Source organism: Eubalaena glacialis, chromosome 5 (genome assembly GCF_028564815.1).
Source record: "Eubalaena glacialis isolate mEubGla1 chromosome 5, mEubGla1.1.hap2.+ XY, whole genome shotgun sequence".
Taxonomy (NCBI): domain Eukaryota; kingdom Metazoa; phylum Chordata; class Mammalia; order Artiodactyla; family Balaenidae; genus Eubalaena; species Eubalaena glacialis.
The window spans coordinates 34,685,862-34,704,368 of NC_083720.1; the positions used below are offsets into that span (position 1 = coordinate 34,685,862).

The window sequence follows — 18,507 nt, forward strand, 5'->3', positions numbered from 1 at the left end:
CTGAAGTTAGTTAGGAAGTGTTTCATGTGGTCCGTACTCTCCCCCTGCATTGATTTGAAAGAAAAGATGCTCCCCCAGCTTTCTTTTCTTTTTTTTTTTTTTTTTTTTTTGCTGGACACTCACCTCCAGGTGGCCTTTAAACCAACAAAACCAAATAAAACTTCTCTGCAGCTTGAGGAGAAGATTCCTTGATGAATAAGGTCTTTTCTCACTGAATCTGGTTCTTACATAGCTGATTTGGTACAGAGCAGGAGAATCAGGCAGGAGTCGAAGAGAAGCTCGAATTACCCAAAGCAGGAGGGAGGGTTTTTAGGACAGACCAACTGAAGAGACCAAGGAAAGGAGCAAGTGGTACTGTGTGACAGGGCAGCTGTGTGCACGTCTGCTTGCATGAAAGGGTTCATTCTTGGCAATTATTTCCAGAGGAGGCAAGGGGTCAATAAAGCTTTGTGATGCTGGCTCATCTGTTATTGCCAGCTGTCTCCCCTCTCCACCTGCGGGCTTAGAAGCGGCAGGGCTGCCTGCACCTTCATTTACAGGGCGCTGGCATCACCAGCCTCCACTAGTGGGATCAGGATGGGCCCTGGCAGGAAAAGTTTCTGTGCTCACAGAATCTTAAATTCCCCTTGCCCTGGGCAGTGGAGACTAGCAAATGTGAAGAGTGGGAGGTTCCCAAGGTTCAACCAGAGGATGGATCATGAAATGAGTGTTGACAACACCCCCAGAGGGTTGAAATTAAAAAAAATAAAATTGGTGAATCACGGCTTTTTAATGGTGATGTTGATTCTCCTCTTAACATCCTGGCTTTGAGTAGAGTGCTGGAGGCATCACCCAGGCTATGAGTTCAAAGATCATTACATGGCAGTCATTTCCTGGGCTCAGGCATGACTATTTGACCCAGGCTGAACAGAGAGAAAAGTATGGGAAAGGGAATTCCCTTACTTCATGCATGATGTAAATGATTTCCCTACCAATTTCGGAAGGGGTCAGGGTGAGGGTTGGAAGACTCAATCTAAGTAGAACTAGTAACTGTGTTTGATATCTTGTGTTTCTAGAACGTGTTTCAGCAGGAGTGCACTGGGGCTGTGTGAGGGGTGATTCACATGACAGGGGAAGGGGGAGAGAGGAGGACAATCTAGCCTCCAGCTCCCTGAAGCCATGCGGGGTGGGTGAGGACATGCACATTTGTCTGGTGCCTCCCAGGCCACCTCTTCCCACTCCTCTTGCCTAACGTTGCCTGCCTTTCCGATAGGCAGGAAGAGGAATTTTCCTTGAAGAGTGGACATGAAGAGGAAAATGAGAATCTGAGAGCAGGGCTGGCCTTAGACCTAAGCAGTATGAACTCAACCCTGGTGTCCCTGCTGTCACCGATAGCCCTCAGACTCTACACCAGGAGGGATGGTCAGCCTGCGGTCAGCAGAAGTGCTGTTACACCACTCCTGACTTACACTGGCTACACATGCAAAGTGAATAGGCTAACAAGTAAGCTTGAAAACAAAGTTGAATAACTAGAGAAATATTTTGGCCTTAATTATTTGGATGTTACCTTAGATATAGTTTGCTATTAAGAATAACCATCTAAAAAGTCTTTAAAAAGCAATTTCTTTTCATTCACTTTTGCCTCACCAAAGTGGCAGTAATTCAGGCAGTAAACAGAAACTTCAACAAGACAATACTTAGAGTGCATTAAATAAATATAAATTTTATTAAAAACACTCACATAGCGTTATCAGGAATGATATAATAATAAACGCTTTCAAATAACCTGCATTCATAACATTACAATACTTACAGTATTTATAACCATCCTCAGATTTTTATAGACAACCAAACATCTCATGAAAATGAAATGAAACTAAGTTTTTTAAAAAAGCGTAGAAAAATGCACACAGAATTCATTATATTAGTGTCAAACTGCAAAAGTTTCCTACACAAGTTAACCACTAGCTTTAGAAGTGAACTGTACACCACTGTGCGTCAATCAAGATGAAAAATTCATTCAAGTAAAGTTGACACCACTCAGAAGCATTTTCAAGTATGGCTATATAGTCAACCTGATATTCCTATATAAGCAAATTGGAGATCTGCTTTCCATTCATTCTGAGGCAGGTTTGATATTTACAATTATAGATCTGATATTTACAATATGCCACTCGATTTCTTCTCTTCCTCCCTACCTAACCTCTCCTCAACCCCCCAAACTATACTTCCTGCTCTTGTTGGCCAGCAGTTTGACAAATGACAGTGGATGATACAGAAACCAAATATTCACTCATATCGGGATGGCTGACTCAAAACCAACAAATGTGCATGAAGTAATCAAATATTTGGGGTTAGATATATGGTATATGCAAAATATTAAAATCATGCAGTTTGACAAATACAAAACAAATGTTCTTGAAATGCCTGTAAATTGGTCACAGCCAAAAACTGGAGAAATTTTTTTAAAAGACAAAAGCCATGTTATAAAGATTTGACCAATAAAACTCAAAGGCCTCCATTGATTAAGAATTTATTTGAAACATTAGTAAGCAAAAATGTACACAGACTAAGACATAATTGTACAGTTGATTGCACACCATCCCCCTAAGTGTTTTGTTTGTGTAGAGAAGTCCTCATGGATCTGTGCCTGTATTGGTTACAGGATCAAAACATCTTTATTTAGAGAGTTAAGGACTCTAGCCAACAGTCACTTGCCAAACTCCTGCCTTACAATTTTCCCTTTATCAGCTCAGTGCATTCTATTTTCATGTAATTTTTTTCTGCTTGAAACAGTCAAAAGATTCTCCAAACTCTTAAAATGCTTTTCTTTACAATAAAAAGAGCCAACAGATTTACAAAATTAGTTTTAGTTACATCAGGACATATACAAGTAAAATAGGAGGGATTCAAAATAAAAGGGTTAAATCCCTGAAAAAGAATATATTTATTAACCTACAACAATTTTACATAAACACAGGTGACATGTTGGCATAAGGAGAACATGAGCTGAAATATCCCTGAATTTTTAGAACAAAAAGGTTGAAGTTCAAGTTATACTTGCTAAGAAATCAAGTATTGAAAAAAGGTATGCTTTTTTTTTTTTAATAAAAAAAAGACTTGGAAAAAAATGATGGTACACAATGCTATAAGCTTTCACTCTCAGTTCAATATCCTATTGCCAAACTAGTGTTGAGGTATATGACAAGTAGGAACATCACTCAAACCTTTAATGAATTTTTAGCTCACATTATGATATATTTATAGCAGGCTGAGTAGCACCATCATGACATGAATTCTGCTTCAAATCCATATATATATATATATATATATATATATATATATATATATATATATATATATTTAATTTCTTTTTACAGTACTAAAATACTAAAGCATTGCGTTAAAAAAGTTTTGTTTACAATTTAATTTACTTACTATACATCTCTTTCACTTCTTTATACAAATTAATGATTTAAAACCACCACAGCAAACCAGCTGCCTGTTTTTTTTTTTTTTCCTTTTAATTAATAGATTCACATGGAACTAACCCTGTTTATTAATCTTATGCAGGCATCAGTCTGCTCAATCTTCCCGGTAAAGAGGACACTTAAGCTAAGAAATGACAACATCACAATGTACAATTATCAACACAAAGGCAGACAGCCTTTGGGTTCGCTGAAGAGCATACAGATCCATACAATAGCATTGCTTAAGTGAACTAGCTTTGTTGAGTCTGTAGCATGCGGTTAATCACTACCTGCAGTTAACAGAAAATTCTTAAAACTCTACATATTTGAGCAATGAACTTGTCATACAATTTTGTATAAAACTTTTACAGTATAGCATGTGAGATGAGCACCAGAAAACATGTGTTTTGTGGACTAATGTATTCCCTTGAATCCAAAAAGTCCCGTTTTGGATTTAACTGGCTGTAATAAAAATGGACACATTGCTCATCAGCAGATGCATGGCTAAAAGCAAAAATATTTTAAAAGCTTTCTTTGTTTCCTTAAAAAAATCAACTTTGCATTCTAAAATGAAAGTAAACTTTTCTTTTTTTTTTAAACATCTCAGTACCTTAGCATTGTTCAAGTTGTCAAAGCTTAGGTAGACAAAGTGCTTCTAAAACACCATTTAAAATATTTATAGATATACATGTTTGTGCACATATACATATTTGTGTGTATATATATATGTACATATATATGTTTATTGTCCTACAAGGACTTCACTGGATGAGCAAAATCCAGAGGCCTTTAAAATGTCCACATTTTAAAAACTAAGCTTGTGTAAGAATAGGTAATTATGATTAAAAACTTGAATGAAAAGGTACCCCCATTATTCAAGGGCATTGCAGTACACTGATAGCATCTTGATGATATAAAGGCATTAGTTTTCAACTGTTAAAGACACCATTTTCTTAGCACCATTTCTTAGAACATCCAAACAAATTCAGTGTTTTGCTGTCTATTCATTTATGCTTCCTGTAGCTATTTTGATAAATAAAAGTTAATATTAAGATTACAGTAAAAACTGCATGTTAAAAAGCCATAATTCCAGTATTTCAGTACATTGTATATTCAGCACCAGATGGTATTTTAAGATTCCTGCCCCTGTAATACTACAGTACTTGTTTGATTTGTGTTCCACGACTATGCAAACTTGGTATTATTAAAAGTGGTCACAGATGTGTAGAGTTGTAAGGGGGAAAAATATCACATTTAAATATCATCTCATCCAATAATAGAACCAGTGTTTAAAAATGTAAATTGTGGAACACTCTCTTCTCCACCTTCTTTTTGCATAGAATGCTTTGGTCTTTTGCCTAGATTCCATCTGTGACCACTTAGGAGTCAGTGGAAATTAAGTGCTATGGTAAGATGACCTCTTTCTTTGCTGGTGAGCTGAGGTTCCTCTCACCACATCTGTCAGGAATACTGTGTCCTTTCCCCACTGCCCACATCATGAGAACTACACTAAGGACAGATTGGTTGTGGTCTTTTCAAATGAGGTAACCAACACAAGGGGCGACATCATATATATCTGTTGTAAGGCCCCGTGACCCTAGTGAAGGCGTATGGAGATGTAGTTACTGTGGAGTCTGTGGTCACGGACATGGTCCTTTCGGCGAGGGACTTGATGAAGCGCAGGTAAGTGGGCTCGGCAGGTTCATGCGGCTCGGTGGGCTCCCGTTTCACTTTTTTGCCGTGGGTTTTCTGAGGCACGTAGTCTGGGCCGTACTTCTCACACTCTTCCTCTTTCTCGCGGGCTTTCTCGGCCATTTTGGCTTCCCAGAGCGCCAAGCCGTGCTTTGGCTCATTCATGCTCTTGTGCTGGTAAAAGACGAGTGAGATCCTGGTGGGGTGATTCCTGTTGGGATTCTTTAAAGGGGTTGTGGCGTGCAGCTCGCGCTTTGCACACTCGATGAGAATGGACCCATGAGTCGGAGCCACGGCCACTCCCCCAATGTCAGGATCCAGGAAGCTCTGCTCGCTATCAGACCAGACCTCGTCATTGTCCTCGGCAACACAAGGCTGCTTTTCCTGACTGCCAGCGTCGTGTACTTTGTGGAAGCCTTCTTGGACAGAAGCAGCTCCATCATGGTTAAGACCTGGAGGCGTCTTAGATAACCCATTCGCTGTGTGGGAGAGCACGTCATTCTCCTTGTTTGGGAGATGCAGGGCATGAAGAGAGCTGTTGAACACGCTCGGAGCTGCACTGTAGTTATGGATTAAATGAGAAGATGGGTGATGCTCACCATTTTTATAGTCTGTGTTTGGATTGCTCAGATTGGGTGGTAATCGAGAGGCAGCCCCCATGAAGTGGCCATCCATCTCATGAGCGGAATAAGGGGGAAATGTACCTACATGGTGTACATTTGGTCTAAGAGTACAACTGCTGAAGGCATCTCCTTGCATATTTGGGTTTCCATAACCTAAGTACTTAGAAGTAAAACTCTGGCTATTTCCGAACCTCGGCTGGTAAAGCGTATGGATGGGTGGTAGATTTAGCTTAGACAGAGGATCTTGGTTTGGATACCTGTATAGATCCACCGGCTGAGACTGGGGAGAATAGGAACCCAGATATTGGGAGCACTTGTCCATTGATATGCTTCCATTGCATTGATATGATGACGGATATTGGTTATTCTGATTTAAAAGCCCAGGGTAGGGGCTCATGGGATTAGAAGAATTCAAATATGAACCTGCAGCTTGGGATGAGGTGGAATAGAGGTTCATAGGTTTGGCGCCTCCATAAATCTCTGAAGGGTGTGAAGAGCTTGGATAAGGACTAACTGGATTGGGCCTCCTTGCGTATAGACTGGTGGATCCAGCGGAAGTGTAAGAGCTGACAGACTCTGGCTGAGGGTTATCAGTGAAGGGGTGACATGGCTGCTGCAGCTGTGGTGGCTGCTTCTGCAGTTGGGGCTGGGGCTGCTGCATGACTGGTCCTGAAAGTCGCAGAAGTTCTGTGGACAGGATAAGAGAGAGCAAGGACAAACATGCTTGGTCAGCACTTTATGAGAACTAGTGAGGCTGTCTACATGTACGTGAGGACCATCACTAGAATTACGCAACACCCATCACACGAGGACAAGAGCAACGTCAGAGCTCTCTAATCACTGTCTGGCATAATTTTTTGTGTCTAAAGCATTAGAAACAAAATGGCAGAGCACACAGCAGTACATTTTGGCAAATGGTGAAAAATGTAATGAAACATCCAAAAGCCATTCCATTGAGAGCATCGTGTTCTCTGGAGCTTCCACGCATTTGATCAAGCCTCTACTTGAAGTGCCCTGCCCCCTCCTCCCCATCTCCCTGCCCTTCCTTGACATAGTCATCCCTTCCTCAAGGAAACCGTCTATAAACCCAACTTCTAGTGCTTTTGTAATACTTTGTCATAGCCACTGCAAACATCAGTCAGATAAAGCAACAGTCATAATGTACTGGAATTATCCATTTTTAGTCCCCTCCTCACCTCACTGCAAAGTAGTCCCTTGAGGGAAAGGACCATGTCTTATTTTACTTTATTTCTCCATTGCCTGGCATGCAATCAAATATGTTAAATAGGTAATGTAGCAAAAAGTTTGCTATGGAAGATTCAGCAATGCTATGAGAAAAAGAATGACATTCATTTAAATACCCAAAGCACCTTATACAACTGGCAAACCCTATTTCATTAGCGTGCTTTCCAGGAAGGAAATTTACACAGTTGTAGATACAACTTTAAAGGAACTTTCAGCTTTGTAAATGAAACTTTTAAAAGTCATACTTCTGTTTCATGACCACACTTAAAAGAAAGAGTAATATGAGATGAGAACAGATAAACGGAGCCGCAATGGCAGTCCTGAGAACTGAAACAATCACTGCGGAGGCCAGTTAGAAGGAACTAGACACAAAGTTCTAACTGATTGTACTTTATAGCTAACTTACAAGAGATACCAGGGAGTGGATAGGATTTACTTCTCTTAGTGTAAGTCAACCAATCAATAAATATTTATTAAACATCTTTGACATATTATTCTAAATTACTTAGTTTTATCCCTGAGCTTCAAAATCAATCAGTAGGGAGACTTGACTTTGTGAAGCAAAGACGGTTGGTTCTAAGCAGAGCATTATACTAATGCAAAAGATATGCATTTTTCTTTTGTTAATGGCTAGGCCAATACCATCTCTGAAATTTGGATATGGACATCACATTGTATGATTTCTCTTTTTAGAGTATTAACTATAGACAAAGCAAGAAAGAGACTATCCACTAGCATTGATAAATAATGCTCTATTGGTACTACTACAGATGTGATCTATTTTGATGGGTAAAAGCTTTATAAGAGCTATACGTGGATTCCCCTCGTAAACCTCAGACTCAACATGGCTAAAGAAAGGTATCTTATTCTCCTGCCCTTCCCTCATAAATCTTATTTTCAAACTTACCTCAATAAATAGTACTGTTTTAATTATCTAGGCTTATAACTTTGGAGTCATCCTTAAATATTTTTTCTCCTTCATTCTAATGGTTTGTCACCAACGTATTGATAATCATTTTGGAAGAATTCACTTCTGTCATCTTTTGCTATATCTTCATTGCTACCACCAAAATTCAAGCTCTTATTACCTCACTCTTGGTTTACTGCATCAATCTCCAAACTATTAGTTCCTCTGCCTCTAATTTGGCTTGTCTGTCGTTGATGGATTAACACTAATTTCACCCTATCACTTACCATAAAACTTTGCCATTTATTATAGAATAAAATCCAAACTTCTCCCTCACACTGGGGCTGATGCAACACCTCACTACCATCTCCAAGAACAAAGCCTGGGTCTTGCTACTTTAGAGAAAATTCTAGTACAGAACTAAGCCCATGATTGAACATAACCTTCCAAAGTTAACAATGTTCATGTTTAAAATAAGTGTCACGTAACACATGTATCTACAATACTTCACATTAAATTTACCTGCCAACTGTTTCACCTGGCTTGCATTTTCAATCTGTTTTGTACGAGAGGAGGCTGACTTTTCCTTTTCATTCTTATTTGTGCTGTTCTCCAAAGAGGAAAGCTTTTCAGCTGCAGCTTTCTTGGCTTCTAGTTTCCTTTGTCGGCATGTCTTGACTGGCTCTGCTAACATCCTGACTTTCCGTCGAAAAGAACTCAGTACCTGAATGGCACCATTTCGTTTTTTCTCCTCCTGAGCTTCTGCACTCCCAAACTCATCCACATCCGAGACTTTGTAGAGAGGCAGGACATGGAGCTGCTCGTCCTCAGGTTTCCCTCCAATTTCTCGATTGTCTTCTCTAGTGAGGGTGCATACCTGGCAGGGAAGTAAGACAGCACAGCCTCAGTTTCAGTCCAGATGACAGCTGGTGTGTGTGTGTGTGTGTGTGTGTGTGTGTGTGTGTGTGTGTTTTCCCTTCTCAGTATTTAGATTTGTGGTGCTGGCCTACTGGACCAGATTGGTTTGTTACCATAAAACCATGATTGTCTGTTATTAATGAAAATTGCATCAAAATGTACATCAAGATAAACAAGATCATGTTGACTTTTTTTTTTTTTTTTTGGAATCTATCAGGAACTGTTACCTGCAGTGACCCTGTTCTTCACATACATTTCTGACTAAGGGAAGAAGCTTCAAAAAGCAGCTACAAGTTTCCTCTACCAAATGGCTTCCTCTGCTTTTGGTAACATCACATTTGCCTCATCTCATACTTTGTACACAAAGAGATTTCACATCTTTCCTCACACCTAACTCTCCTTAACTGTGTTTAAGAAATCTCCACAGGATACCAAAGTGAAATCTAAATAATGTAAAATTGAAGATTTGATTGATACAGGTAATATGTAAGTTAACACTGCTTCTATCTTTCTTTTTCCTCCTCTGTACTTTATGAAATCTAACTTATTGTTTCTCTTCTCACTCATTTCTCTTCTGAAAAGAAAAAAAAAAAGCTACTTCTGCTGCTTTGATAATTTGATGGTACTTTTTTTCTTTTGTTGGCCACAATCACATTGGCTTTGATGGAAGATTGTTTGTTGGTTTTAAAATACTAGCTTTTAGTATTTAGTGTTTTTAATTAACGGAGAAAATGTGACCACAGTTATTTAAAACCCAAGGTAATACAAAATCATTGAAAGATACTCTTGAAAGGAATGTGATGATTATATTAGATTTACCTTTATAAATAAGTTTAACACGCAATGGTATTAAAATGAGCGTTTCACTTCGTACACATAAGTCTTCCCAAATCCTTGCCTCTGAGCACTTGTCACCTTTTCCCACAATTTATCCCTACTCGCTTCTACCTCTCTAGTGCTGCTTTCCATTTCACCTCACAGAAGCTGTGACCTATCAGAGGCAAATTCCCCTTCATTCAAAAACTTCCTCATCCTCTGCCCACTCTCCATCACCTTGCTGGAGAGAAACCTGGTTATCTTCAAGACCTACTACAGCTCCAGCTCTCATTTATTTCTTCTGCTTCCCAGAATCTAGCAGAGCCTCCAAATGATGAGCAGGTGTTCAATACCTGATGAGTGATGGTGTTAGATACTGAGGATGATAAGTCTCATGTTCGTTCTCCTGGATCAGAAATCAGCAAACGAGGGCCTGTGGCCAAACTGCCTTGCAGCCTGTTTTTGTATGGCCAGTGAACTAAGAATGTTTTTCTTGCATTTTTCAAGAACTTTTTATTGAAAAAATCCCAAACAAAGAATATGACAGAGATCCTATGTGGCCTGCAAAGCTTTTAACAGAAAACTTTTCCAACCCCTGCTCTAGACCATTAAACCAATACCTTCTTTGCTTCTCAACAAAAATTTCACACCAGATTCCTCGAATTAATTCCACTACTGCCTACTATCTCTCTGAATTCTTTTCTACACTATAATTTAACTATAGTGCCTGCCTCCTATTTTCCATGTTAGGTCGCATTGGTCATCTTCCTCAATTAAACCTGTATCCATGTTGATAACTCATTAGGTTGATTAATTTATAGTTTCTGTACTTGAGCTTTTTCATTCTTTTTTTTTTTTAAGTCCTGAAAATTACATATTTAAGACATATCACAGTTTCTGTGGTATGTACCATGATGTTTTCATAAGGATTTTTTTTTTTAATTAATTTATTTATTTTTGGCTGTGTTGGGTCTTCGTTTCTGTGCGAGGGCTTTCTCTAGTTGTGGCGAGTGGGGGCCACTCTTCATCGCGGTACGCAGGCCTCTCACTGTCGCGGCCTCTCTTGTTGGCGGAGCACAGGCTCCAGACGCGCAGGCTCAGTAGTTGTGGCTCACGGGCCTAGTTGCTCTGCGGCATGTGGGATCTTCTCAGACCAGGGCTCGAATCCGTGTCCCCTGCATTGGCAGGCAGAGTCTCAACCACTGTGCCACCAGGGAAGCCCCTTTCATTCTTTATCTCCACTCTGAGTCACCTCTTTCGGTGCAAGGCCACACCCCGGGTTTTGATGGTATGCAACATTGCTCCCCCCTAAGATGGATCCATTTTCTCCCCTTACCAAAGCCTTCAAATACAAGGACCAATCCATTTTACCCACTGTAATATGTAGTTACAATGGATTCTTTTGCACTTTGAACCTTCTGTAGTAGTTGGTGTGACATCGACGATGCATTTTTCATTTATACTTTTCTCTGCAAGCTGGACTGGTACCTTAGCTTGTATACGGCTTTTTGCTTAACTGATTATAACCTACTAGATATCTGACAGTGAATTTTGAAAGAATTTTTTTGGGCATCTAATTGTAGCTGGCGAGGGTTAGTCACTGGTTCAGATTAGCACCAAGAATTTCCATGATTTTCACATGCTTGTCAATACAGTTTTCCACTAATGTGACATGCCAACCTGTTAGGAGAGTACTAGTTATGCGAAACAAGGTCACCTTGCAATAGCAATCATTCATGAAAACACTCTTCTCTGCAGGGACACCGGCAGAAAACATATTACTCTAAATGCAGCTAACTTCCAGTCCTCTACTCTTCAACAGGACATGCTGCTAACCTCTCCTCAGCACCACTTACCAATGTGCTGCCATTCTGCATGTTGTGCAAGTCTCTATGGGCATGAGCACAGAAGTCCAAACATGCAGTGACCCCTGAGAATGGACGGCCTTCCTTCAGACCCAGACGACACTCTGGTGCTCTGTGTTCATATTCAATCTGAAAAATAGAAGCGAGTGTGTGACTGGGGAAGTACTTAGGCATTTCAAATTTTCAGGCACATATTTGACAAAAAAGTACAAGACCTGTGTACTGAGCAGGTCAAAAAGGTTCCTTAGTATTATATTTTATATCCCCAAATACAATGGAATGACACAAAATAGAGCAAATGCCTTGACACAGTAAAGTTATTTAATAGTGTTACTGAGCTATAATTGACTTACACTTTAAATATATGCTGTTTATTGTACTATTTGATTATATATTTACACACACACACATATACATACATGAAACCACTACCACAATCAAAATAATGTACATATCTATCATTCCCAAAAGTTTCCTCACACCTCTTTATAATTCATGCCTCCCACTTTGTTCCCAGGCAACTACTGATCTGCTTCCTGTCACTAGAGATTATTGTAGTTTGCATTTTCTAGAATTTTACATAAATAAATCCATTCTGAGTTGATTTTTACATAGGGTGTGAGATTAAGAGTCAAAGAATTTTTTTCCATATGGATATCCAACTGTTCAAACACTGCTGGGTAAAAAGTTTACACTTATCCCATTGAATTGCCTTTGTTGAAAATCAATTGACCATACATGCTGAATCTATTTCCAGACTCTCTATTCTGATCTTTTGTTATGCAATGGTGTGCTGGTGTGTGTGTGTATGTATGTGTGTATATGCCAATAATCAACTGTCTTGATTACTAGTAAATGTGGATTTGTAGTAAATCTTGGAATCAGGGAGTATAGGTATTCAAATTCTGTTCTTTAAAAAAAAAGTTTGACTATTACAGGTTCTTTACATTTCTATTTATTTTAGAATCACCTTGTCAATTCCTTCAGAACACCTGGTGAGATTTTGATAGGTCATATACTGAATCCATTGATTAATTTGGGAAAAACTGACATCTTAATAATACTTAGTCTTGTGATTCATGAACATGGTATATCATTCCAGTTATTTAGGTCTTTTATAATTTCTCTCAGAAATGTTTTGTAGTTTTCAGTGCACAGGTCTTGTACATTTTTGTCAAATATATATTAAGAATTTCATATTTTTGATGCTATTATAATTGTTATTGGTTTTCATTTCAATTTTTAATGGTTTATTGCTAGTATACAGAAATACAATCGATTTTTGTATTTTGCAACTGTGCTAAACCATTTTTTAGTTCTAGGAGGATTTTTGGTAGACTCTTTGGGACTTTCCACACACATGTTGTCTGCAAATAAGGATAGTTTCATTTCTTCATATTCAATCTGTATCCTTTTTATTTTCTTTTTCTTGCCTATTGCACTAAAATTTCCAGTTAGATGTTAAATAGAATAAGATACAAGTATATATTATACAGCACAAGGAATATAGTCAACATTTTATAATAATTATAAATGGAGTATAATCTTTAACAATTGTGAACCACTATGTTGTACATGCGAAACACATAAAATTGTAAATCAACTATACCTCAATTAAAAAAATTAGGTTGCCACAAAAAGCTTGCTGGCAAGATGAGAACTATTCTTGAAAACATCCCTTGAATTTTCTTAAGCAAACATTCATTTGATAAAGAGTAAAAATTATTTATTTTTATTATTGTACGACAATTGTTTATTAAATTTATGTTTATAAATATGGCACAGAGAACATCGTCAACAAATAGTAAAACCTACTTGAGAAGTTAAAAAAAAAAAGATGTTAACTAGAAGTGGTGAGAATGGACATGCTTTTCTTGTTCCCAATGTATAATGTGTTTTTAAACAATTTTAGCTTTCCATTTACTGAGTTTTCACAGACGGCGAAGCCTACCTTAGGTAATAGGCATGATCCCATCACAATAAAATAGCATTAAAAAGCTTCATGTCACAAAACGGAGCAAAGAAATTACAGTTCCACCTAGCTGAGCAAGTTAAGGAATGAAATGCTTCTTTAACTTGCTGCTTTACCATAAAAACACTAAGCACTTTAGTTCTTTCACCATTATGTGTGACGTTAGTTTTAGGTTTTTCATCTATGCCCTTTATCAGGCTGAGGAAGTTTCCTTCTATAGATGTTAAATTTTGTCAAATGCTTTTACTCTATCTATTGAGATAGTTTTCCCCATTATGTTGGTTAATATGGTGAATCACACTGATTGATCTTTGAGTGTTAAATGAACCAGCTGCTCCTGAAATAAACTCCATTTGATCATAATATATTATCCCTTTTACACATCGTTGGATGTATTTAGATGAAATTTTGTTAAGAATTTTCACATCAGTATTCATGAAGATCATTGGACTTTATTTTTTCTTTAATGCCCCTGTCTGATTTTAGTACCAGGATATTTCCAGCCTCATAGAATGAGTTGGGAAGTACTTACTCCTCTGCTACCATCTAGAAGAGTTTCCATTGAACTATTCTTTCTTTCTTAAATAATGAGTGAAATTTGGAAGGGAAATCATCTGGGCCTGGAGTTTTCTTTTTGGGAAAGTTTTTAATTACAAATTCAATTTTTTAATAGATATAGGACTACTCATGGTATTTTTTCTTTAGTAAGCTTCTGTAATTTGTGCCTTTCAAGGACTTTGCCCATTTCATCTAAGTCATTAAATTTATTTTCATAAAGTTTTAATAATGTTTTCATTATTATTCTTTTACTGTCTGTAGGATATGTAATGGTGTCTCATCTCTAATTCTTGATATTGACAATTTGTACCTTCTCTTTTTTTCTTGAACAAATTGACTCAAAGTACTAGCTTTTGGTTTCACTGATATATTCTGTTTTCTGTATTCTATTTCATTGATTTCTGTTCTTACCTTTAGTTTTTCCTTCCTTCTGCCTTTTATATGGCTAAAATTGCTCTTTTTCCAAGCTTCATAGGATATAAGCATAGATCATCGATTTGAGACTTTATATAACATTTCTGATATAAATGTTCAATGCTATAAATCTTTATCTAAGTAAGCGTCATAGCTGCATCCCACAAATTTCAATGTCACATCTTCATTTTCATTCAGTTTGAAATACTTTCTCCCTTGTGATTTATTCTTTGGCCCACAGGTCATTTAGAAATAAGTCGCTAAGTTTCCAGATATTTAGGGATTTTGTAGGTATCCTTCTGGTACAGATTTTCAATTTAATTTCATTGTGATCAGAGAATATATTTTGTGGCTTTTAAATTTATCAATACTTGTTTCATGACCCAGAATATAAACTATCTTGGTAAATCATCCTTGTATATTTGAAAATAATGTTAATTCTGTCATTGCATGGGGAGTTCTATACATAACATCAATTTCGTTAAGTGTTGTTCAAGTCTTCTGTCCCCTTACTAATCTTCTGTCTACTTGTTCTAATGGTTTGAGAGAGAGATATTGAAAACTGACTGTAACTGTAGCTTTGTTTTTAGTTGTATCAGTTTTTGTTTAATAAAATTTAAAGCTATTATTAGATGCATAGTTAGGATTATCATATTCTCTTGCTAAGCTGACCTTTTTATCATTATAAAATGATCCTCTTTATAATATTCTTTGCTATGAAATCTCCTTTGCTATTAATATCACTCCAGCTTTCTTTTGATTGACATTAGCACGGTATTTCTTGGTTCTTGCTTTTTTAAATATCACAATTGTTCTGTATTAATGTGATTATTCAATATCACAAGCTCTGCCTTTTAATTGGGAGTGTTAAAAAAATTTACATTTAATGTGGTTTTTGATATGGCTGGGATTAAATATACCATTTGCTATTTGTTTTGTATTTGTTTTAGCTTTCTTTTAGTTCCATATTTTAAAATATGTTTTGGGATTAATTCCATTCTCATCTCTTTACTGGGGGATTAGTTATACACTTTTTGTTAGTGGCTGCCTGCTTTTAAGGTTCACAGTGTAGTGTACAGTCTATATTCAAGTAATATACCATTCCATCCATATATAATATAAGAATCTTACAACAGTATATTTCCAATCCCCAAGTCTCTGTGCTACTTTTACATGTTATAAACCTTAAATTACATTTTTAATATATTTTAAAATAACAAACTATCTTGTAAAGAAATTTTTTAAATAAGGGGAAAAAGTCTTTTTACTCGCATATCTACTATTTATGATGTTTTCATTCCTTTTTGCCAATCCAGATTCTATCTGGTATCATTTTTCTTTCTATCAGAGGGCTTCCTTTAACATTTTTGAAGTTTTAGTCTGCCGGTGGTGGTAAATTATTTATTTCAGCTTTTGTATGCCTGAAAAAAAAAAATCTTTATTTTGCCTTCACTTTTGAGAGCTGTTTTTACTGGTTATAGATTTCTAGATTGATAGTCTTTTTTTTTTTCTTTCTGTACTTTAAGGATGTTTTTCCTCTTTTTTCTTGCATCTTTCTCAGACTTTAAGTCTTGTGTGTCTATTATCCATTTTTTCCCTATAAGTAATGTCTTTTTTCCCCCATCTACTTTTCACATTTTCTCTTAATCACTGTAAGCAAATTGATTTTAATGTGATTTTATATAGTTTCTTCATATCTCCCCGCCCTCCCACCCCACCATTTGGGGCTTGCTGAGCTTCTGGGATCAATGGGCTTATCGTTTTGAACAAATTTGAAAAATAATTGGCCATTATATTTAAAAATATTTTTCTGTCCTCCTTTTGGGACTCTAATTACACATATATTAGTGTAATAATATTGTGCGATGCTGTGATCTAGTTAGCTTTATTCTGTTCCTTGAATAAAAATGTATACAAAATCTAGCTGGTCCTTAGACTCATGCCATCTCATAAGAAATACCATGCAGGGGGTCTGTGAATGGATTACTGGAAATTTATCTCTATGTCTGGAGATAGTTCTAAGTGCATGGCTTTCTGATGGTGTAAATCTGTGCTGTTCAATACGGCAGCTACTAGCCACATGTAGCAATTTAGATTTAAATTAATTAAAATGAAAAGTTCATTAACTCAATTGCACTAACCACATATCAAGTGTTCAGTAACCACATGTGGCTAGTAACTACCGTTCTGAACAGTGTAGACAGAAAATATTTCCATTGTCATAGAAAGTTTTCTTGGTTTAAAATGTCATCTCTACACATGACGAAAGCACATGATTTTGAGATTTGAGCCTGCTAATTCAGTCCTAAAGTTTAATGGTAAGATAACCATAGAAAAGATAGAGAAATATAACTCTACTGGATAGATATAAAGGATATTTAAGTTAAGAAAACCTATATTCTAATTCCATGGAGCTGACAGAAGAAATGCTGTGAAGACCCAATGAAGCTTAACTTCAGCAATAAGACTTTATGAAATCAAGGAACAAAGCAAAGAAGAACATTCATATATGAGAAATAAAGGTACTATATTCAGTTGGGGGAAGGAGGCAAATACCAAATAATAGACTTTCACAGCACCTATAACCTTGATGTGTTACGTATACTGTAGGAAAAGATCACATGGCTGTTTTCTGGGGTCTCTAAACCATGTTAAGACATATGGATAAACTTTCCAGTAGTACCTACCATGCAATATAAAAAACATCTTATTCGTTCTTAGCCATTAGTTGATTTAGTTTATATAGACATTACATTTATTTTTTAATGTGTGAGTGTATGTATGTATTTAAATTTTATTTTATTGTGGTAAGAACACTTAACATGAGAGCTACACTTTTAACAAATTTTTAAATGTACATTATCGTTGACTATAGGTACGATTGTACAGCAGATCTGTAGACCTTATTCATCTTGCTTAACTGAAACTTCACGCCAATTGTTTAGTATATCTATCTACACATTTACTCATATACAAATATTAAAACACATCTAAGGAATTATACCTAATCATCTTGTTATAACTTAAAAACTTGGGGCACCTTCATATTTTAGATACTCCAGGTTCAGGAAATGCAAAAAATACTCCAAACAAAAAGTAATAGTGTAGAATATAAATGCTTAGATAATCAAGTTTGTATGAGACAGTCTATAATAGGAATCAAAGGAGTAAGAACATCAATGCTTGTTGTTCTGTCCCTTTCCCCAGTTAAAGCCATTTGATTAATATCCCCTATAAAAAATTCACTCAACAGAAAACGGCCAAACTTGAAATCTAGCAACATAGACTCAATTTATTTTCTTTTTATAGCTTGATTTATTATTTTGCTCACCAGAATTATTTTACAACAGTAGCAAACCATTCCTTATACTTTTCTGTGACACTGATTGAAATAGGTAAGGTTGTAAAAATAACAGTATTAATCCCACTGTTATTAATAGCATTTAAAATAATTTTCATAGACATTAACATATATCTCTAAATATCTAGGTTGTGACATAAAACAACTTATAAAGAGACAGTCATTATTAAAGTTGCCTCCTTTGCTTCCACTTAAAAAAAAAAAAAAAAAGATGAATTGAGGTTTGGGGAAAATGTTAAAGTCCACAACGGAAACCAGAATAGCTAAATTGTTGACTACAGTTGGTGCCCTGTCTATCTCTGCTATGTAGACTAATCTAGTCCCCTTAGAGTCTTTAACATTATTAAGTAAATGACAATGTTTGCAAAATGTGTCACACTTCACGCTTTCCCGTATCCATGCTGCTGTGTACTCTGCTCTGAATACCTTCTCATCACCTCAAGCTTTCCTCCATCTATCAATCTTCCTCTTCCTCTTAAATCTTTAACCTCTTCTATTCCATTGCTCCTACCCCCAGTCCTTCCTTCACTGGTTTCTCTTCCCCCACTCACCCCTAAAATGTTAAATATTAAAATCATTAGCCCCTTCTCCTCTTTGTAATCTTCACTCTGAAAAATTGTATTTACTACTAACTACTTCCTGCATTTTGATAACTCCCAAATCACAGTACTAACCTGCATTTTTCTC

General features: G+C 36.7%; 1 protein-coding gene across 1 annotated transcript in view; it reads right to left on the reverse strand.

The window, feature by feature from the left end:
• Positions 1-4,147: 4,147 nt before the first annotated feature.
• The window catches only part of TET2 (tet methylcytosine dioxygenase 2), a 131,726-nt gene continuing 117,366 nt past the window's right edge, over positions 4,148-18,507 (reverse strand). The window contains exons 9-11 of the mRNA XM_061192078.1: positions 11,507-11,644; positions 8,439-8,793; positions 4,148-6,451 (exon numbers count right to left, since the gene is read on the reverse strand). Of these exons, the coding sequence (XP_061048061.1) occupies positions 5,016-6,451; positions 8,439-8,793; positions 11,507-11,644 (1,929 nt within the window). The 3' untranslated portion in view covers positions 4,148-5,015. The remainder of the gene's footprint in view (positions 6,452-8,438; positions 8,794-11,506; positions 11,645-18,507) is intronic.